The sequence below is a fragment of the Tachyglossus aculeatus genome, chromosome 20, assembly GCF_015852505.1.
Source record: "Tachyglossus aculeatus isolate mTacAcu1 chromosome 20, mTacAcu1.pri, whole genome shotgun sequence".
In the NCBI taxonomy this organism is placed as follows: domain Eukaryota; kingdom Metazoa; phylum Chordata; class Mammalia; order Monotremata; family Tachyglossidae; genus Tachyglossus; species Tachyglossus aculeatus.
Genome location: NC_052085.1, coordinates 25,792,888 through 25,815,488, shown reverse-complemented (window position 1 = coordinate 25,815,488; position 22,601 = coordinate 25,792,888). Strand labels below are relative to the sequence as shown.

Below are 22,601 nucleotides of genomic sequence, written 5' to 3'. Positions count from 1 at the left end.
TTCCCGAACGCCCACCCCCCCGCGGATGGGCTTTCCCCAGCGACCAATCACAGACCTCAACGGGAGGGGGGGGGGGCTCCTGAATCTGATTGGCTGATTCTGCCCTAACACCCCCCCCCCCCCCCCCGCGGATGGGCTTTCCCCGAAGACCAATCACAGACCTCAACGGGGGGGGGTGCCTGAATCTAATTGACTAATTCTGCCCGAACGCCCACCCCCCCCACTGATGGGCTTTTCCCAGCGACCAATCACAGACCTCAACGGGGGGGGAGGGGCTCCTGAATCTGATTGGCTGATTCTGCCCTAACACCCCCCCCCCCCGCGGATGGGCTTTCCCCGAAGACCAATCACAGACCTCAACGGGGAGACTGCTCAATCTGATTGGCCGAGCCTGCTCGAACGCCCCCCCCCCCCCTGCGGATGGGCTTTTCCCGGTGATCAATCACAGACCTCGACAGGGGCTCCTGAATCTGATTGGCTGAGCCCGCCCAAATGACCACCCCCGCCACCCTCCGCGGATGGGCTTTCCCCCGCGACCAATCACAGACCTCGACGGGGGTGCTTCTGAATCTGATTGGCTGAACCTCCTCGAACGCCCGCCCCCTCCACCCTCCGCGGATGGGCTTTCACCGGAGACCAATCACAGACCTCAACGGCGGGGGATGCTGAATCTGATTGGCTGATCCTGACCGAACGCCCACCCCCTCCACCCTCCGCGGATGGACTTTCTCCGAAGACCAATCACAGAGCTCGATGGGAGGGGCTCCCGAACCTGATTGGCTAATAAGCCTCCTCGAAGCCGCGTGGTTCGGTGGAAAAAAGCACGGGTTTTGGAGTCAGAGGTCATGGGTTCAAATGCCGACTCCGCCAATTATCAGCTGTGTGACTTTGGGCCAGTTACTTCACTTCTCTGAGCCTCAGTTCCCTCATCTGTAAAACGGGGATGAAGACTGTGAGCCCCCCGTGGGACAACCTGATCACCTTCCTTGTAACTTCCCCAGCGCTTAGCACAGTGCTTTGCACATAGTGAGCGCTTAACAAATCCTAACATGATTATTCAGCCCTACTGAGAGCTCACCCCCTCCAGGAGGCCTTCCCAGATTTAGCCCCCCTTTTCCTCTCTTCCCCATCCTTCCCCTCCCCACAGCACTTACTTGTATATGTTTGTACAGATTTATTACTCTATTTATTTTACTTGTACATTTCTACTATTCTATTTACTTTGTTAATGATGTGCATTTACCTATAATTCTATTTGTTCTGACGATTTTGACACCTGCCTCCCTGTTTTGTTTTGTTGTCTGTCTCCCCCCTCTAGACTGTGAGCCCGTGGTTGGGTAGGGACCGTCTCTGTCGCCGACTTGGACTTCCCAAGCGCTTAGCCCAGTGCTCTGCACACAGTAAGCGCTCAATAAGGACAAGCACAGTGGCTCAGTGGAAAGAGCTCGGGTTTGGGAGTCAGAGGTCATGGGTTCTAATCCCAGCTCCACCACGTGTCTGCTGGGTGACCTTAGGCAAGTCACTTCACTTCTCTGAGCTTCAATTCCCTCATCTGTAATATGGGGATGAAGACTGTGAGCCCCCTGTGGGACAATCTGATCACCCTGTATCCTCCCCAGTGCTTAGCACCTGCTTCGCACATAGTAAGCGCTTAACAAATGCCATCATTCATTCATTCAATCGTATTTATTGAGCGCTTACTTTGTACATATTTATTACTCTATTCATCTTACTTGTACATATCTATTCTATTTATTTTATTTTGTTAGTATGTTTGGTTTTGTTCTCTGTCTCCCCCTTTTAGACTGTGAGCCCACCGTTGGGCAGGGACTGTCTCTATATGTTGCCAATGTGTACTTCCCAAGCGCTTAGTACAGTGCTCTGCACACAGTAAGCGCTCAATAAATACGATTGATGATGATGATGATGCAGAGCACTGTACTAAGCGCTTGGGAAGTACAAGTTAGCAACATCTGACGCAACATCATCAGTCATTCATTCAACCCTATGTATTGGGCGCTTACTGGGTGTGGAGCACTGCACTAAGCGCTTTGGGAGCTACAAGTTGGCAGCATATAGAGACGGCCCCTACCCAACAGCGGGCTCACAGTCTAGAAGGGGGAGACAGACAACAAAACAAAACATGTAAACCAAGTAAAATAAATGGAATAAGTATGTACATGTAAAATAAATAGAGTAATAAATATGTGCAAACGTATATACATATATACAGGTGCTGTGGGGAGGGGGAGGTTATTATTATCAAATACGATTGAATGACTGACTGAATGAGCCTGAACGTCGGCTCCCGCGGTCATTGGCGCTCGGCGATACGCTCCCTTGTGACGTCACACGGGGGGGGCGCGCGGGGCCTTACGGCGTGGGCGGGTTCCCCCCCTCTTCTCTCGTGATTGGTCGCTTTCGGCGCTCCGGCCTGCGTGCCCTGCGTGCCCTGCGTGCGCGCGCCCGGGGCCCGAGGTCCTGAGGGGCGGGAAGATGGCGGCGGCGGCGGCTGTCGGCACGGTAAGGGCCCGGCCCGCCTCAACGGCCCGAAACGCCGGGAAACAACAATCAATCAATCAATCAATCAATCGTGTTTATTGAGCGCTTGCTGTGTGCAGAGCACTGTACTCAGCGCTTACACACACACACACACACACACGCCCCGGGGGCCCTCCTCCAGGCAGGACTCCGAGATCCCTCCTCCTCCAGGGCGCCCTCCTCCCTGCACGAGTCCCGAGGAGACACACACACACTCACACTCACACACACACACACAAGTGCGCGCGCGCCTGTTGGCGCCCTCCTCCAGGCAGGCCTCCGAGGGCCCCCTCGCCTTCTCCAGGGCGCCCTCCTCCCTGCAGGGCCCCGAGAGGACACACACACACACACACACACACACACACACACACACACACACGTGCCCCGGGGGCCCTCCTCCAGGCAGGACTCCGAGGCCCCTCCTCCTCCAGGGCGCCCTCTTTCCTGCACGAGTCCCGAGGACGGACGGACACACACACACACACACACACACACACACACACACACGTGCCCCGGGGGCCCTCCTCCAGGCAGGACTCCGAGGGCTCCCTCGCCTCCTCCTCCAGGGCGCCCTCCTCCCTGCAGGGCCCCGAGGGGACACACACACACACACGTACGTGCCCCGGGGGCCCTCCTCCAGGCAGGACTCCGAGGCCCCTCCTCCTCCAGGGCGCCCTCTTTCCTGCACGAGTCCCGAGGACGGACGGACACACACACACACACACACACACACACACACACACGTGTGCCCCGGGTGCCCTCCTCCAGGCAGGCCTCCGAGGGCTCCCTCGCCTCCTCCTCCAGGGCGCCCTCCTCCCTGCAGGGCCCCGAGGGGAGACATACACACACACGTGTGCCCCGGGTGCCCTCCTCCAGGCAGGCCTCCGAGGGCTCCCTCGCCTCCTCCTCCCGGGCGCCCTCCTCCCTGTACGAGTCCCGAGGACTGACACACACACGCACACACACACACACACACACGCCCCGGGTGCCCTCCTCCAGGCAGGCCTCCGAGGGCTCCCTCGCCTTCTCCTCCAGGGCGCCCTCCTCCCTGCAGGGCCCCGAGGGGACACACACACACACACCCCTTGGGTCCCCTTCTCCAGGCAGGATTCCAGGGGCTCCTTCGCCTCCCTGCAGGGCCCCGAAAAGACACACACACACACACACACCCCGGTTGCCCTCCTCCAGGCAGGACTCGGAGCCCACCCCCCTCCCCCGGCCTCCACCTCCTCCCTGCTGGACGCTGAGGACACACACACACACACACACACACACACACACACACACCCACCCCCCCCACCCACCCCTCCTCCCTACAGGTCCCCGAAGAGACACACACCCTGGTTGCCCTCCTCCAGGCAGGACTCCGAGAGCCCCTCCGCCTCCTCCCTGCAGTGCCCCGAGGACGGACGGAGACACACACACACACACACACACACACACACACACGTTCCCTGGGTTCCCTCCTCCAGGCAGGACTCCGTGGGCTCCCTCACCTCCTCCTCCCGGACGTCCTCCTCCCTGCAGGGTCCCGAGGACACACACACACACACACACACACACCCTGGTTAATAATAATAATAATAATAATATGATGGCATTTATTAAGTGCTTACTGTGTGCCAAGCACTGTTCTAAAGCGCTGGGGAGGTTACAAGGTGATCGGGTTGTCCCACGGGGGGCTCACAGTCTTCATCCCCGTCGTACAGAGGAGGGAACTGAGGCCCAGAGAAGTGAAGTGACTTGCCCAAAGTCACACAGCTGACCTCCAGGCAGGACTCCGAACACCGCCCCCCTCCCTCCCCCCCCCCCGGCCGCCTCCTCCTCCTCCTCCTCCTCCTCCTCCTCCTCCTCCTCCTCCTCTTCCTCCCCCTCCCTGCTGGGCGTTGAGGACACACGCACACACTCACACACACCTCCTCCTCCTCCAGGGCGCCCTTCTCCCTGCAGAGCCCCGAGAAGAGAGACACACACACACACACACACACACCCACCCACCCTGGTTGCCCTCCTGCAGGCAGGCCTCCGAATGCCCCCCCCCCCCCCCCCCGTTGGCGGCCTCCTCCAGGCAGGACTCCAAGGCCTCCCTCGCCGCCTCCTTCCAGACGCCTTCCTCCGTGCTGGAGTCCCGAGGAGGGAGAGAGAGAGAGAGAGAGAGACACACACACACACACACACACACACACACACACACACACACACGCATACCCTGTTGGCGGCCTCCTCCAGGCAGGACTCCAAGGCCTCCCTCACCGCCTCCTTCCAGACGCCCTCCTCTGTGCTGGAGTCCCGAGGAGAGAGAGAGACACACACACACACACACACACACACACACACAGCCTGTTGGCACCCTCCTCCAGGCAGGACTCCAAGGGCTGCTTCGCCTCTTCCTCCTGGGCGCCCACCCCCTTGCAGGGCCCCGAGGAGACACACACACACACACACCCCAAATCCCCCCTTCTTGGCACCCTCTTCCCTACAGGACTTCAAGGACGACTCCTCCTCCTCCTCCTTCTTGCAGGGCCCCTTGGATTCACACACACACACAAATCCCGGTTACCCTCCTCCCTTCAGGACCCCAAGGACCTCTCTGCCTCCTCCTCCCGGATGCCCTCCTCCCCTCAGGGCCCCTTGGATTCCCCCCCGGGGTGGTCGGGGGGTGGGGGGGCACGAGGAGCATCGTGGCATGGGTTTCGGAGTCAGAGGTCATGGGTTCAAATGCCAGCACCGCCACTTGTCAGCTGTGTGATTTGGGGCAAGTCACTTCACTTCTCTGAGCCTCAGGGACCTCATCTGTAAAATGAGGATTAAGACTGAGCCCCTCATGGGTCCACCTCGGCCTGGGAGTCAGAAAGAACTGGGTTCTAATCCCGGCTCCACCACTTGCCCTAGGCAAGTCATGTCTCTCCTCCTGTGCCTCAGTTCCCTCATCTGTAAAATGGAGATTAAGACTGGGCGTCCCATGTGGGACATGGACAGTGTCTAACCCGATAACCTTGTATCTGCCCCAGTGCAGGACCTGGTACGTTGTCAGAGCTTAACAAATACCATTAAAAAAAAAACAAACCAGTATGGTATTTACTGAGCACCCCCTGGGTGCAAAGCCACATACTAAATACTTGGCAGAGACCACGAGGCCTCCAAGACCGGTCCTAATCGCAACAAGCTTACACTCTAATGGGGGAGACAGATGTAAACAGATTTAGTGATAAGCAGAATAAATAAATCAAATGTACAATCACATTTACATATTTAGGCACAAGTGCTGAAGATGGGGCTTAGTAAATGCCGCAGATGCTAGACACGGTGGCCAGACCTTTGTGGCTAGGAGGATGGAGAGCCGGCTGGGAATGGCTTCACTTCTCTGAGCCTCAGTGACCTCATCTGTAAAACGGGGATGAAGACTGTGAGCCCCCCGTGGGACAACCTGATCACCTTGTAACTTCCCCAGCGCTTAAGCGCTTAGTACGGTGCTCTGCACACAGTAAGCGCTCAATAAATACGGTTGAATGAATGAATGAATGGCTAATGGGAGGAGGTCGGATTGAAGGGCATGGGGAGGGGCTGGGGTCTGTAGGATTTATCGGGAAGAGGAGTTTCAGGAAGGAGGTGGGAGAGTAAAGAGGGGCTGGTTAGAAGATTAGTTTAGGAGGAATGGAGGTGTTAGGGAGCAGAGGAGTGGCTAGTGAAGGGAGCCAAAGTGTAAGGAGGGAAGAGGTAAAGTATTACTCCAGCCAGTTGTTGCCATGGCCGGAGGTGGGGGGGGAATTAATCAGGATGAAGATGGCATCAAACCAACTTGTACTTCCCAAGCGCTTAGTACAGTGCTCTGCACACAGTAAGCGCTCAATAAATACAATTGAATGAATGAATCAAAAGTGAGGTTTCATCCCCGTGCATTGCCGTGGGTGAAAAGCCCTAAGTATGGCTGATAAACTCTTCTTGATGCCCGTAAAGAGATGATTCTTTGTTGTGTTTATAATTCAGGCCGGAGTCTGTATCACCAGTGAACAGCTGATTGAGGGTAGGGATTCCCAGTGCGCCCAAGGGCGCCTTTGGCTAAAGTGATAAACCACAGAGTGCTGCGTTGACTTTTCAAGTGGATTTTCGTTATCATTCGCATGTTGTGTGTGTGTGTGTGTGTGTGTCTTGGGGAGGGGGAGTGGGGTGCCGTGAGCCCCATACGAGACAAAAACAGAGTCCAACCCCATCTGCTTGCATCCACCCCAGCGCTCAGTACGGTGTCTGGCCCATAGCGAGCGCTTAACAGATACCACAATTGTTATTATGGTGTCCGGCCAGAACACAACGGTCATCGGCATTTAGCGCCTCATATGCCAAGTTCAGAGAGAGACTGCTAATATATTCCAGGACCAACTTTCAGATCCTCTGTTGGATCTCTGTGCCTCAGTTACCTCACCTGTAAAATGGGGATTAAGACTGTGAGCCCCACGTGGGACAACCTGATCACCTTGTGTCCTCCCCAGCGCCTAGAACAGTGCTTTGCACATAGTAAGCGCTTAACAAATACCAACATTATTATTATCTTGAAATCAGTTTGCAAAAAATAGATCGGATAGGATTGCGTCTTTCCACTCCTCCACTGTCGATCTCTTTAACGTTGCAGTGGCTTTAGGATCTTGATAAACTTTTCCAAGGATTCAGACTCGGAGAGTAGCTTCCAAAGCCCAGGTCTGCTGATGAATCAAAAGGTTGTATTTATTGAGCACCAACTGGGTGTGAAGCACTGTTCTAAGCGCTTGGGAGAGTCCAGGAGAGTTAGAAGGCGTGATGGTCTCAACGCCTTTTGTAAACCCGGCTTTGAGGTGTCATTTTGTTGGCTGTATATAGTTGGTAGAACAGTGCTTGGCACATAGTAAGCGCTTAACAAATACCATAATTATTATTGTTATGTGGTGGACAACTCCTGGGTGATTCTTACAGACCTGAGGTAGTCATTACATTGGCTTAAATACTGGAAAATATAAGCTTTGTTTCTCATTTTCAGAACACCCTACACGAACCATCTAAATCTGCTTCGACCACAGATCGCCTTTCCGCATCTTCCTTCATCGCATATCCACCCGACAGACCTTTCCTTAATTGCGATGTGCGGCGTTCTCCGGACAAGCCGACACTCGCCTATCCAGAAAGCAACAGCAGAGGTGAGGAGGGAGGCCGGGCCGAAAGCTAGCGCTTGCATTGGCTTGTTTCAACCTCGCCTGTGGTGATAATTGATTGAAAAATCAAAACTTTCTGTTTTCCAATCATAGCAAGGTCGTTTTTTCTTCTATTTCAATCGATCTCCACTCCTCCTCCCTCATTCCACCTCTCCCATCACCACTCACCGTCCCAAAGATCCTGGCAGCAAGGGAAGAGGGCCAACCTCTCAGTCCTGCCTCGGGGTGCCCGGGGCGAGGGATGCTAGGAAGAAAGGGCACCCTGGGCTTAGGTTACAATTCTACGGTGAGCTTGATGTTTTCGTTGGCATAAATCGAATACCAGAAGGCTGTCGGTTTCAGGGCAGTGCAGTAAGTAGAATCTGTCCCCAGCTCCACTCTGAGCCCACTTCTTCATTCTACGTTTGTTTTGGGGATTTTTTTTGGCTAAAGAGCAAACGTCGGTGTGCGATTCTGGGAAATGTCTACAGGGCTGTGTTCATAAGAGCTCTTGTGGCACACCGCATTTAACCTTCAAGTCGGCCCGCGCCCAGAAACTCAGGCGGAGACGTGGGGCGGTTTGGGACACGTTCCATGCCCCCTACATGGGGGTCACAAGGAGGAGGGAGGTCAGGGACTTCGTCCTGTTATACTGATGAGAAGCAGTGGCTCAGTGGAAAGAGCCCGGACTTTGGAGTCACACGTCATGGGTTCAAATCCCGGCTCTGCCAATTGTCAGCTGTGTGACTTTGGGCAAGTCACTTAACTTCTCTGGGCCTCAGTTACCTCATCTGTAAAATGGGGGTGAAGACTGGGAGCCCCCCGTGGGACAACCTGATCACCTTGTAACCTCCCCAGCGCTTAGAACAGTGCTTTGCACATAGTAAGCGCTTAATAAATGCCACTAATTATTATTATTATTATTATGAGAGAAGAGCCCCAGAGCATTGAAGTGTTTGCTCAAGGTCACACAGCAAGCAGGATAGAACGCAGGTCCTCTGACCTCCGGGTTTTAGCTGTTTCCCTTCGACCTAGCCGCCACGCAAAATAAGTTAAACTCAGCGTAATCAATATTCCACTCTCCTCATGAGCACACAATATGGCTTCTTTCAATTTCCAACTAATAAATACGTTGAATGAATGAATGTTAAAATTCTAGATTGCTAAATAGCCTTATACTCTACTATTTCCTTTAACCCTAATCTGTTTTACTGTCTGTCTCCGCCTTTGGACTATAAGCTCCCTGTGGGCAACGCTGTTGAATTGTACTCTCCCAAGTGCCTAGTATAGTACACCGCACAGAATAAGCGCACAATAAACACCATTGCTTGATTGGTTGCCCACACAGCGTACAGCTCCCAGACAGACTTGTGTCAAGTGGACGTTTTGTCCCGATTATCTCATATCTGCCTGGTGTTTAATACGGTGCTTGGCCCATAGTAAGCGCATAGTAAAATGCCATAATTATTGTAGTTGTTATGTTACCGCCGAAGGATATGACATTCAAACTAAAGTCCAAGGATGTTGATTTGGCAGCTATATTTTCTGCTCTGAAGAAACTTCAGGAGAAAATTTGTCAGCTGGAGCTGGAGCGGATACAGGCCGAAGAAAGCGTGAAAACCCTGTCCAGAGAAACATCCGAATACAAGAAGGTCCTGGACAAGCAGATGCGAGAGAGGGAGAATTCCAAGATTGAGGAATCAAAACAGAATCGAGGTACGTCTGGCTACAGAAAGGACGGGCCATAATCTCTCAGAAGAGGTGGTCGCCCCCGAGAAGCAGCTTGGGCACGGGAGTCAGAAGGACCTGGGTTCCAATCCCGGCTCTGCCACTCGTCCGCTGTGGGACCTCGGGCAAGTCACTTCACTTCCCTGGATCTCAGTTTCCTCAGCTGTAAAGTGGGGGTTAAGAATGTGAGTCCCATATGGGACAGGGACTGTGTCCATCTTCATACCCCAGAGTTCAGTACAGTGCCCAGCACATAGTAAGCTCTTAGAAGATACTATTAAAAAAAAAAAAAGAGGTGGCCGGGGGCGGTTGCTAGCAACGAGGGGAAATTCAGCCCCAACAGGGGCCTCAACAGGGTCCCTGGTGCTCTGGATTTCGGAGGGCGCTTGGAGGTGAAAAAGCATGCCAGGGTCTCTCAGAACTATCGTGCTTTTTCTCTCAGGGCACAGGAGAGAGCAGCACCAGCTAGGACTCAGAAAGAGAATAAGTTTGGAGGTGATGAGAACATAACCCCAGGCTGTGAAGCAGCTTGGGTGAAGGGATGTCTTATTAAAGAGGGCAGAGGTGAGGGAGAGAAGGCAGAGCTCTATGGTCTCCTTGGTTTAGGAATCCATCCCCTCCTTCACAACACTGCTCCTGTGTAAAAATTGGTTCCGATTTTCGGGAACTGATTTAGTCCTAAATCCAAGGAGTAGCAGCTATAGTATTGGTTAAGTGCCTCCCGAGTGCAGAGGACTAAAGCTGCTGGGAAAGACCTCCTGTAGTTGGGAGGGTGCGACCCGAAGGAAATAATAAACAATCAGGAAACGCTTCCTGGAAGAGTTGGGGTTTCAGAAGGGCTTTGAAGGGGCGGAGGTCTGGAGGGTGTGAAGGGAGTGTGAGTATCAGATCGTGTGAGTGTGTAGAGGAGGGGAAGATTCCTGAGCAAGAGGCCGGTGGCGGGGGTGATGAGAAGGGGAGAATAAGTGAGAAGGTTCGGTGAGTATCCTGGGGGCGGACAGAAGAGAAAGGAAAGGAGAGAGCCATCAGATGGCCTCACTGCAGAGGGAAATGGACAGCAATTGGACATTCCCCTAGCCGGTAAGTTTGTTAGGGGCAGGGAACGTGTCCATAATACTGTTGCATTGTATTCTCCCAAGGGCTGAGTACAGCACTCTGCACGTAATGAGAACTCGGTAAATACGATTCTGGTGGAGGGGAGACAAGTGAGCCAATCAGCCTACTATTCCCCAGTCGCGGCGAAGGGATCAAATACCTGCTTTCCTCTCTGTCCCTGTTAGAGCTGGCGTCCCAGTTGTCAGCTGCCAAAACAAAGTGTGGCCTTTTAGAAAAGCAACTGGACTACATGAGGAACATGATAAAGCACGCGGAAATGGAGAGGACCACAGTCCTGGAGAAGCAGGTAGAGTGGTCTGGTTGGGGCACCCCCTCCACCCAAAATACGCAGAGTAGATATGGGGGGGCAACGGGACAGGAGTCATCTTCCTTTTGTCCTCACCATTTCCAAATGAGCCAGTTGTCCTCGCCTGAGCTTTCGTCTCCCAAAGCTGAGGCTGAGAGGAGGAAGAGGGGTTCTCAGGGAGCGGGGAGGGGAAAATGCAGAGATTCTACCTGTTTCCAGGATCGGGAGGGGTCCCGGCCCCGGAAGAGCCCGGCTCAGGTCAGGACGGTGGGAATCCGAGCCTCCTCTTGCAGTCGGGATGGTAGTGGAGTGAAGTAGAGCAATACCTGGATAGAACAGCCCTGTGGGGGAATCTTCTTTTGGAACAACAGACCTGCTGGAGAGAGCTTTTTAAAATGGCTTTTGAACCCAAGATGGGTCTGTGGCATCAACGGGAACAAATACGATTGATGGGTTGTTGTTGAGCATTAGTCGTCGAGGACGTAGGAGCGTCACAATTTTAAAGAGCGTCGTATTCGATTTTTTGTTGTTGTTCAAAGCGCTAGCTTGTTGTGGGCAGGGAATGTGTCTGTTAATTCTGTTGTGCTCTTCCAAATGCTGAGTACAGTGCTCTGCACGTAGTAAGCGCTCAATAAACACTACTGATTGATTGAGTCATGTCTCCCCCATTAGGTCAGTTACTTAGGGGCCCAACATGTGGAAACTCAAACAGGGCTGTGGGCAGTTTTGGGGTGCTCTACCCCGTGCTCCCCATGGTGGGGGAACGGATCTCCTGGGGGGCCGGGAGCGCTGGAGTTGAGGATGAGCTACAGTTGGAAGGGGACTGCTAGGAGTGAAGCGTGCGGGGTTGTAGGCGTTGCAGGTGAGGGGAACCACGCTGGAGAGAGCTAAAATAACTGCAGTATTTAAGTGTTTATCATGTACCAGGCACTGTACTAAGCACCAGAGTAGACATAGGAAATTGGGTTGGATGCAGTCCCTGGCCCACGTGGGGCTCACAGTCTTAATCCTCACTTTACCCATGAGGTAACTGAGGCACAGAGAAGCCAAGGTCACACAGCAGACGAGTGGCAGAGCCGGGATTAAAATCCTGGTCCTTCTGACTCCCAGCCCGTTCTCTATCCACTAGACCACACTGCTTCCTTACTGGAGGCCTCCAAAGTCAGTGGTAAGGGGTAAGGATGAGAATATTGGGCTGGAAAACCCACTGATCTGGTCCAGGAATACGTGGCTCAGTGGAAAGAGCCCGGGCTTTGGAGTCAGAGGTCATGGGTTCAAATCCCAGCTCCGCCACTTGCCAGCTGTGTGACTTTGGGCAAGTCACTTCACTTCTCTCTGCCTCAGTTACCTCTTCTGTAAAATGGGGATTCAGCCTGTGAGCCCACCGTGGGACAACCTGATCACCTTGTAACCTCCCCAGCGCTTAGAACAGTGCTTTGCACATAGTAAGCGCTTAATAAATATCATCATTATTACTATTATTATTTAATTCTGTTGTTACGATCGGGAAGAAAGGATACTGCAAATGGTTTCCTGTAATTTTTTAAGGGTATTCGTTAGGCTTTCACAGTGTGCCAGGCACTGTACCGTGCGCTGGGGTAGATACAATCTAATCAGGTTGGACACAGTCAATGTCCCACGAGGGCACGGGAATGGTGTTTAGCGGGTGCTCATTTGACAAATCAGGTAACTGAGGCCCAGAGAAGCTAAGTGACGTGCCCAAGCTCCCAGAGCAAACAAGTGGCAGAGCAGGGATTAGAACCCAGGTCCCTATGACTCCCACCCCCGGGCTTTAATCACCAGGCCATGCCCCACCCCTTCTCTTATCAGTTATCCGGTGGGAGCGAGAGTTCCTTGAATTGGGAATCTTCAATAAGCCCGGCATTTGGGATGAAGGGAGGGGAATATTGAAACAAGCATATATTATCAAACCGGCTCCGACACATAAAGCTCTATCCAATTTCATTTCTTGATCTGTCCTATTCACTGTGCCAGGTTTCATTTGAAAGAGAGCGGCAACTCGATCAAACACAAGTTCAGAGCAAACTGGAAAAACTGGATCATCTTGAACAGGAGTATATCAAGCTTACCACAATGCAGGCCCTCGCGGAGGTTAGTGGATGACAGCTTTTACTCTTTCTAATAATCATAATCATCATAATGGCATTTATCGAGCCCTTGCTATGTACGCGCCAGGCGTTGGGGGGGGATACACGCTCATCAGGTCAGGCATAGGCCCGCATGGAACTCTTCGATCATCGAAGAGGTAAGGAGTGTAGACATCTCATCCCCATTTTACAGATGAGGAAACGGAGGTGCGGAGAGGTTTTGTGACTTGGCCTGCTCCAAGACCTCAAACAGTGACAGACCTGAGATTAGAACCCAGGCCTCCTGACTCACCATCATCTGCTCTTCCCACTAGGCCTCGCAGGGCCATTACCACAAAACGAAAACATTGATAGACCTGGCTCTCCCAAGGAATGGGGAGGATCTGGAGCAAAGGGAATACCTTAAGGTACCCAGGGCGACTGGGAAAATCACTGTCCTTTCGTCGAGCTACGTGGGCAAATGACATCACTTTTCTAGGCCTCCGTTTCCTCATCTGTAAAAGGAGTATTCGGCGTCTCCTCATCCTTAGACTTCGAGTCCCGTGTGGGACGGGGACAGTTTCTGACCTGATTAACTTCTGTCTACTCCAACGCTTAGAACGGCGCTCGACACATAGTAAGCCCTTAACACAGCCCACAAGAAAAATCATCACAGTGTTGTTGGTTTTTCCATTAATCCCATTGTACTTATTTTCCTGTTGCTGCTAGAAAAAAATGAGAGAGCTGGAATTGAAGCTCCAGGAGGAAGAGCGGGAAAGAAAGCTGGTACAGGAGAAAGCTGATGAGGTAAGCCCAGTTGGTCCGACCTTCTCTCGTCACAGTGCCCAGGGCCAAATCGTGTTCAGCATTCATTCATTCATTCAATCAATCGTATTTATTGAGCGCTTACTGTGTGCAGAGCACTGTACTAAGCGCTTGGGAAGTACAAGTTGGCAACATATAGAGACGGTCCCCACCCAACAGCGGGCTCACAGTCTAGAAGACTGTGACACATTCACATTGGTTTCCGAAAAGGTGGGCACGGCTGAGCTATAGCACATCAAAACTGGGCCTTTTCCGCCACACCCACGGACAGGATCTCCGCATTGATGGGGTCATTATGGGAGCTGAGATTCGAACCCAGCTCCTCTGACTCTCAAGCCCGTGCTCTTTCCACTAGACCTCACTGTTTTCTCCACCACCAGCTAAGCTTTGGGTGGAGGGGGTTAAGAAGTCTGGCATCAATTTAAAAGAAAGCAGATGAACTGTTGAAAGTAATTGAAAAGGGGTGTGATGGAGTGGAGAATCTAAAGGTGCAACGAGGTGTTCGGGAGTCGGTCTGTGGCAACACAAGCCAAGGTGGAAAGCCCCTACCACAGTGACAGACAGTTTTTAAACCTCCCGCCAAGATTTGTAATCATGCCATAGCCACCTCCCATTTAATGTGGTGATGTTATGCTATAAATTACTTCAACCAAGATTAGAAAGCAGTCCGACTATATTTCATGGAACACCAGAGAGCGCACAAAGGAACAGGTGGTGGTGGTAATCCTCTCCCTTCCCCTTCTCTTTCCTTCCCCCCCCCCCCCCCCCCAACACAACACTCCCCCTCCTCCCCTCCAGTACATACAGTTAGGGGTCACGGAAGTCTGCCCCTCCTCCTGGGGCATGGAACCAGGCTGCCGGTATGCAGAAAACAATCTCCAGACCAGATAAAGTAGGAGCAGATGTTTAATGGAACCCGGTAACAGGAGAGAAAACGGTTAAGGGTCCAAGGTCGGTTGAGTTTCAAAGGGTGCGATGTGTGTGGGCGTGGTTTCCTTCGGGCCGCCTGCCCTTTCCTCCTTTTACTCCGGCAGTGGGTTGGTCGCCTTTGTCTGGTTCCACTCGCGCTCCGACGAGAGCCGACGCTTCCATTTCCACGATCCTAGTTTTAGCCTTTGGTATTCTCCAGTTGCAGACGGGACTAGAAACAAACAGAATATTATTTGAGGAAAAAGCAGCAGCCTCCAAACCAAGGCGAATAAAGAAGAAGAAGACAAAAACCAAACAGCCGGACAAGGTAGCTATGTTCGTTCTCTCTCTCCCCCACCTCCTTTACTCCCCACACCTAGCTAAAGTTAATGTCAGATGCCCTCAGCTTTTAAATAAGTCACTCCATCCTGAACTGTGCTGGCATTAGTTCTGCATTGTGGGGTCAAGCCACAGAAGAGGTACAACAAGGAGCTGAATGTTCAGTTTTCACTGCCTTAGCCCTCTGCTCTGTTTCTCATAATCGACCCAAGTTGGATAGAGCAAAAATGACCTTCTTGATGAAAAGCGTCGGCCACCAAGTTCTTCTCGGGTCAGACGGAGTGGAAGGGGAGAGGGTTTAGTTCGGTGGCATTTCCATTACCAACCCTTTCGTTTTTTTCCTTTTTCTCGTAGAAATCAACGAGCCATTTCCTTGTTCAGCCGCATTACAGACTGGCACTGGGTGATATGCCATTTGTAGCTGGAAAGGTGAGTGGCGGGGGGCATGCAAACTGGTGATGAATGGGGTGAAGTGAGCACTGCTCAAATAAACCCCTTAGCTGATGAGGCGTGAACTTCGAGGACACCGACGACTGTTCAGTCAGTAGTCCTTTGTCCGGCAGTCCAGCTAGGTGGATCCCATTCACGGGTTAAAAATCTGCAGGTAATTTTTTTGTGGGGAAGCGTTACAGGAAGAAAGATCTCTCCCGTGTCCCAATTCTGCCTCTGAAGACCAGGGGGAGGGGCCCCTCTGAACAACCTGCAGCTCCCAAGCATGTTTGGTGATTTGAACATCACTTTTTCATTTTTTTTATGGTATGAAGCAGCATGGCTCAGTGGAAAGAGCCCGGGCTTTGGAGTCAGAGGTCACGGGTTCAAATTCCGGCTCCGCCAATTGTCAGCTGGGTGACTTTGGGCAAGTCACTTCTCTGGGCCTAAGTTCCCTCATCTGTAAAATGAGGATTGAGACTGTGAGCCCCCAGTCGGACAACCTGATCACGTTGTATCCTCCCCAGCGCTTAGAACAGTGCTTTACACATAGTAAGCGCTTAACAAATACCATCCTTATTATTATTCAAGTGCTTACTATGTGCCAGGCACTGTCCTAAGCGTTGGGGCAGATACACGCTAATCAGGTAGGACACAGTCCCCATCCCACATGGGGCTCACCGTCGTAATCCCCATTTTACAGATGAGGTAACCGGGGCCCAGAGAAGTGACTTCTCCAAGGTCTCCAGCAGACGAGTGGCGGAGCTGGGCTGAGAACCCTGGCCCTTCTGACGTCCAGGCCCGGGCTCTGTCCACTAGGCCATGCTGCTTTGGATTGTCCTCATCACCTCACGTGTCTATTTTCCTTTGGCCAGTCCACTAGCCCGAGCCATTCCGTGGGAGCCAACGTGCAGCACGTCTTGCACCTGATGAAGCACCACAGCAAAGCCCTGTGCAACGACAGGGTGGTCACGGACGTCCTCCTGGAAAAGCAGCCGAACGCCACCGGGTCCACTCGCTGCAGTCGGGTCCAGCGCCCTCCTGTCTCGACCGCCTCCTCCGCATCTCACGAAGAGCTAGCCGAAGTCTTGGAGGCGCTGCAGGATGAGTTCGGCCAGATGAGCTTGTGAGTGTGGTTTGATATTTTTTTTTTTTTTACTGTGTTTGTACTGAGCGCTGGCTAGATCCTAGCTAATCAGGATGGACACAGCTCCTGTCCCACATGGGACTCACAGTCTTCATCCTCATTTTATAGATGAGGGAATTGAGGCCCAGAGCAGTGAAGTGGTTTGCCTAGGGTCACAGAGCAGACAAATGGCAGAGCCGGAATTAGAACCCAAGCCCTTCTGACTCCCAGGCGGGCTCTTTCCTCCACTAGGCTGGACTCCCTCATCAAGGGACCATTGGTCAGAGGGGCCCAGAGACTTTGCCTTTAAGCCCAGCTATCCGTCCGGTCGCTACGGGGGCTTATTTTGGGTACACGAGTCAGGATGGCATAGAACAGGCCCAGCTGCTGTTGGGGTCCTGGGAGGTGCAAGGAGAGTCCTTACCTCAGGGGGAGGGCGAAGAAGCAGAAGAGGCCCTTGGCTACTTTCCTGCTGCTTTAAAAATAAAAAATCAAATCGTACAAGAATATTTGCTGAACCCCTCAAATCCTTCTCTGTAAAGAAGCAGAGAAGGGGAGAAAAGCAGTGTGACCTACAGGGAAGAGCAAGGGCCTAGGAGTTGGAGGACCTGGGTTCTAATCTCAGCACTTAATTGCTGTGTGACCTTCTCTATGCCTCAGTTCCCTCCTCTGCAAAATGGGGGTTCAATGCCTGTTGTCCCTCCTACTTAGCCTGGGAGCCCTATGTGAGACTTGATGATCTGGTGTCTGTCCCAGCGCTTAGTACAGTGCTTGGCATATAGTGAGCACTTAATAGTATTACTACTGAGGCAGGTGGGCTAGTCATGCCTGGTGCAAAAGAATGAATTCAAAGACTTTCCTTTCCTGCTCCCCAACCACGGGCATTTAAAATGAAAAAGAGCACAGTGAAAACCTGGAGTGAGGAGAAGTGTCCAGGGATCTAGTGCCTAGCGAGGGCCGGCCCTGCGGAAGGCTGCCGGAATGTTCGAGTCCTGTAAGACGCTGTGCGGTGACAACTAAGTCCACTGAGCCCTGGTTTTTCCTTCCTCCGGGTCAAGTGATCACCAGCAGCTGGCCAGGCTGATCCAGGAAGCCCCGACCATCCCACTGAAGGAAGACCTGGAGCGGGAACTGGAGGCGCTGGTGCGGAGGATGGAGGCCAAGGCCACCCAGATCATGAAAGTGCGGAAGCACCAGAGCTGGGTAAGCCCCTCTTCCCTCTCCTTCCCCTCCCCCTTATTTCCGCAGGCCTCTGCTCCTTCCTGTGCCCTACAGCTCGGATGGGGCCTGCCACGGGTGAGCTTGGGCTCATGGGGAGCTGTCAGTTACTTAGATTAATGGCATCTGGGCAGGTCCCGCCTTGTGCGAAATGCAGGATCCCCTCAGCACATCTTTCTCCAAGGTGCTCCCTCCTTCTCCCGGAGGAAACCTGGGCCCGTTAGGATAGGGCCGTGGCAGGACCGGGTTTGGGCCTCAAGGTAGCCAACGGCTCCCTGAACTCCCACCTTCCCAGCCCAGGAAAGAGCAGCTAATAGATTACAATGTGCTCCACGGCGTAGAGCGCCTAGGGCTCCTTCCCCCGGCCTTGTCAGCTCTGTGGCCTCACCTCTGTCCTCCACTTCTGCTCAGGGCCCCGGGGATACCGACAGAAGTCCTCCTCTTGGGTGGACGCCTAGTAGAGATCACCACCACCCCCGTGCCGGCTGCCTAGCGGGGGTTCTGTGGTGCCCCTTAGTCCCACTACCTCAGGGCATCTCTCTGAGAGTGTATAAGACTCAGTTTGGGAAGAAACCTGCCCACATGTAGGTCCAAACCACATAAAGCAAGGTTAGAATTCCCCTTACCATAAAACATCCCTGAAAATCATTAAGCGTTGCGGGGAGTCAAGGTTGAGAGAACTTGTGCTTCGGTATAAATTTTTCTTTTGGTGATCAGCGTGGACCTTTTCTGTATCTTATCGTGATTACTATTGTAATTGTATACTATAGGTGAAGCACTGGGGCAGATCCCAGTTAAGTTGGACCCCGTCCCCCACGGGTTAGGGAGAAGAGGTATTGAATCCCCATTTTATAGAGGAGGCAACTGAGGCTTCTCCCATTGCTGTCTCTTACAGGTAGAAAGGCAGCCAAGAACATTCAAAGCCAAAAAGGCATCTTTTGGGGGTGAACGGAACAGCAGCCAAAGGCCAGCCAGCGGCACACCAGAATGGAAGCACTCCGGCAGCAGTAAAGTGAAACCAGGGGAGAAGAGCAGGAGAAACCTTCAGTTGCTAAGGGACATGCACGTCATCCAGACCTCCCTCCAAAAAGACGACCTGTGTTGGGATTACTGATTTGGGGTCCAAGCGGACTTCTCCTCCCCAGGTCCGACTCCTAGTTGGGAAATAAAGCGGCCAGTCAGCAACGCGTTCCGGAGCCGTTGAGATTCGGCTCGGGCGGCGGGGCCGAGGCTACCGTAGCCCCCGCTTGCCGCGTTTAAACTAACTCCCGGTTGTCTGGGGGTGAGGGACTGTTTTCAAGGTCCCTAATCCTCGGGTGTAGTTAAATGCAAATCAATCCGAACAAAGCCCAGAAACCTGTCTGTCCCAAGCCTCCTCGTCTCCAAGCCAGGTGACCCCTCTGCTCGAAGAAATGTAGGTTTAAACCATTCGGAGAAGGTGTCCTCTCTGGCTGAGGACAACTCCACTCCCATTTCAACATGCCGCTCCGCCTGCTGAGTTAAAAACAACGGAGAAATCTTTTCTTTAGGATAACCCAAACACAACTTCTTTTCATTGTCCAGGCCGCACCAAATGAAACAGATGCGGTTTTTTTGTTTTTCTTCCCCACAGCTATCTGAAGCTATTATAACACACAACCTTTTAGGGATAGTTTTTCACCCGGCCCATATCTGTGAAGGAGGAACAGAGACAGCGATTTTTAAATGATAAAGGGGACATCCCTGATGTTTTTTATATAGTGCCTCTTCCACCTCCTGCACATTCAGTTCCAACGGAGAGGTTTCCTTGCAGAATGTTCCCTTGGCAGCTTAGATATTTGCTTTCGGTAACTTATAAATAGACGTGTGTGAATTAAATTGTATACAAGGAAAATCTATTTTATGTTTGATGTAAAGAATTTCTGTAGTTTTAAAGGTTCAAAACCATCTTTAAACTTTTTATACATGTCCTCGAAGGAGTCAATAAAGCTTGTTTTAATGAAAAGCCAAAGCTTTCCTCCAAGAGCTTACTTACTCCTCAAGATTTCTCTGTCTTGTGAAGAATGCCGGCTTAGGTAACTGAGTATAAGGGGTTGGAAGAAAACCTCTAACAATCACAGTAGGAAAATGATTGCTCTTGAAGCTGCTATTCATATTCTGTAGTGAGTGACTACAAAAAATTGAGAAGCTGTGTGACTTTGGGCAAATCACTCAACTTCTCTGAGCCTCAGTTACCTCATCTGTAAAATGGGAATCTGGACTATGTCCAACCCTGAGTAGCTTGTATCTACCGCAGCACCTGGCACATAGTAAGCGCTTAATAAGTGCTTTTAAAAAATATTAGAAACAGGGCTACAGAAGAAAGGTGGTGATTCTAGGGGCCTTGTCCTCTTAATAATAATAATAATAATAATGATGGCATTTATTAAGCACTTACTACGCAAAGCACTGTTCTAAGCGCTGGGGAGGTTACAAGGTGATCAGGTTGTCCCACGGGGGGCTCACAGTCTTCATCCCCATTTTACAGATGAGGTAACAGGCACAGAGAAGTGATTTGCCCGAAGTCACACAGCTGACAATTGGTGGAGTCAGGATTTGAACCCATGACCTCTGACTCCAAAGCCCGGGCTCTTTCCAATGAGCCACACTGCTTCTCTTTCCCTGCTTCCCCCAGTGCCAGGCAGCCTCGACACCGCCACCACACACGCAAACACACACAAAACCGGGCCGAGCCGTGACTCACTTTTCAGGTTGGAATCCCCACGGGGTCAGCTCACGTTCCGGGAAGCGCTCGTCGGCTTTGCGAGGTGATGGCCGCTCCTGCTCCGGAGCACCGCCTGTCCGCCCGGAACAGCTCCGCACCGATGGAAGCAGAGGAGCCCCGGGATTGAATTCTAAATCAAGGCATTTGGCCCAAGTTGGACCTCTCCTTTGGCCTTGCCGAAGACATGTAGATCTTCCTCAACTAACCGGCTCCCCAGAGAAAAAAGGTAGGCCAATCCCGAGCCCTGCAGATTCTACAATCTGCTACCACACAGAGCTCTTGCAGTACATAGAGATTCTTGGGATTTAGACACTGACTGCTCTTACTGTCCTGATGATCTCATTTGCCTGTCTCCCCCGTCCCTCTGTGCCTAGAACGGTAGGGATAGTGTCTTTCCTTCCTGCTAAATGCGTCCCACTCTTGCCCCAGCCCCGACTTCAAGGCTAGAGCCCTTCTCCTCTCTCAGTCTCAATTCCTTCACCCGCAAGAGAGAAACACTACGATAATATTCTTTAAAACTACTTACCGGGCCCTCAGAACCACAGCAGCACAACAAAGCTTCAGACAGTGTTGCATCCCCGGCTTTACCGGGAATCAGCTGCTGAGGATGACCAAGCCGGCATGCTGCTATTAATAATAATAATGGCATTTATTAAGCACTTACTATGTGCAAAGCACTGTTCTAAGCGCTGGGGAGGTTACAAGGTGATCAGGTTGTCCCACAGGGGGCTCACAGTCTTAATCCTCATTTTACAGATGAGGGAACTGAGGCCCAGAGAAGTGAAGTGACTTGCCCAAAGTCACACAGCTGACAATCGGCGGAGTCGGGATTCAAACCCACGACCTCGGACTCCAAAGCCCGGGCTCTTTCCACTGAGCCACGCTGCTTCTCCGTGTTAGGGCACGGGTGACTCTTTTTGAGTCCAAGCTTCATAAGGAAGAAAAGACAAGGAGGCAAAAGAGCAAACAGCCCCGGGTGCTGCAAACATTATGGAAGACAATGCCTTTTCAGCCACGGAGAATTTCACTCTCCTTCAAATCCAGAGGACAGCTATATACAGCATTAGTGGGATAATGGGTTTTCAGTGTCCTCACAACAGCTTCCCAGTGCCCCACTGGAGGGCTGCAGGGTAGTGAGTGTCCAGCTCCTCTTTCTACCCAGCCTGAAATTCCTAAAAAACCCTCGGGTTGCTTTCCCTGGTCCCTTCCTTCCAGGCTACAGGCAGAGCAAGGGTTCAGTGGCCCGGGAAGGAGCCTACCTGCACTCATTTATTTCTTAGCTGCTACAGATACATGAAACATTAGTTCCAACAGAAAATGCTGTCACAGAGATTCGGGTCCTTGCCAGGGGGTGCCTTTTAAAAAAAAAAAAACAACTTTTGAAAGAAGACTAAATCCTACATTTTCTGTGGAAAAAAATACTATAGTACATCCACATACCTTCCCCCAAACCAGGGATTATCCAATCTGAGATTAGATCCCATTTTAAAAAAGGCAGTCTGGTTACAAGATTGGGTCGGGTCCCCAGATGTCTGTGCTAGCCAAATGTAATTTTGTTCAGTCTGGGGGGGGGGGGGTGTTTTTTTTAATGGTATATATTAAACGCTTACTATGTGCCAGGCACTGGGGTAAATACCAGATAATCCGGTGGGCACAGTCCACATCCCACATGGGACTCACAATCTTCATCCCCTTTTTTACAGATAGGTAGAGGCACAAGGAAGTGAAGTGACTTACCCAAGGTCCTCCAGCAGACAGGTGGCACAGCAGGAATTGGAACCCAAGTCCTTCGGACCTCCAGGCCCGAGCTCTCTCCACTAGGCCACGCTGCGTCCCACATTCAATTATCCATACTTTCAATTATCGGAACAAATATCAAACTCTTCCCCGCTGTTATTTAGTTTGGGTAATTTGCTGACCTGCTCCATCGCGTTTGCTGAATCACAGGACGCAATTTGACTCTACACCTCTGGTCCCCTGTCCTGCCTGCCTGCTGTCGGGAGAAGACAGTCCGAATGGACTCTGTCCGGAGTTAATGGACACACAATCAACCAAATCCCTCAGCCTTCATCCTTTCCTCCTCCGCCCCTTCCAA

The 22,601-nt window shown here is 52.1% G+C and overlaps 1 protein-coding gene and 1 long non-coding RNA gene across 2 annotated transcripts; one reads left to right on the top strand and one right to left on the bottom strand.

Moving 5' to 3' along the window:
* The first annotated feature begins 2,445 nt into the window (after positions 1 to 2,445).
* On the top strand, positions 2,446 to 19,765 carry CEP57 (centrosomal protein 57). The gene is made up of 11 exons (XM_038761770.1): positions 2,446 to 2,523; positions 7,550 to 7,706; positions 9,237 to 9,416; positions 10,709 to 10,830; positions 12,826 to 12,942; positions 13,647 to 13,724; positions 14,872 to 14,979; positions 15,345 to 15,419; positions 16,295 to 16,545; positions 17,604 to 17,748; positions 18,659 to 19,765. Exons 1-11 carry the CDS (start codon positions 2,497 to 2,499, stop codon positions 18,875 to 18,877), a joined length of 1,479 nt encoding a protein of 492 aa, XP_038617698.1. The 5' UTR covers positions 2,446 to 2,496; the 3' UTR covers positions 18,878 to 19,765.
* On the bottom strand, positions 14,631 to 21,130 carry LOC119941364. Its single transcript, XR_005455202.1, has 2 exons — positions 20,486 to 21,130; positions 14,631 to 14,883 (listed from the first exon to the last, which is right to left on the bottom strand). It is a non-coding gene; the product is annotated as an uncharacterized LOC119941364 (long non-coding RNA).
* Positions 21,131 to 22,601: the final 1,471 nt, after the last annotated feature.

Coding starts and splice junctions, on each gene's coding strand:
- CEP57 (XM_038761770.1), top strand. CDS start 2,497: ATGGCGGCGGCGGCGGCTGTCGGCACG. Junction 9,417..10,708: donor GGAATCAAAACAGAATCGAG/GTACGTCTGGCT, acceptor TGTCCCTGTTAG/AGCTGGCGTCCCAGTTGTCA. Junction 15,420..16,294: donor TGCCATTTGTAGCTGGAAAG/GTGAGTGGCGGG, acceptor TCCTTTGGCCAG/TCCACTAGCCCGAGCCATTC.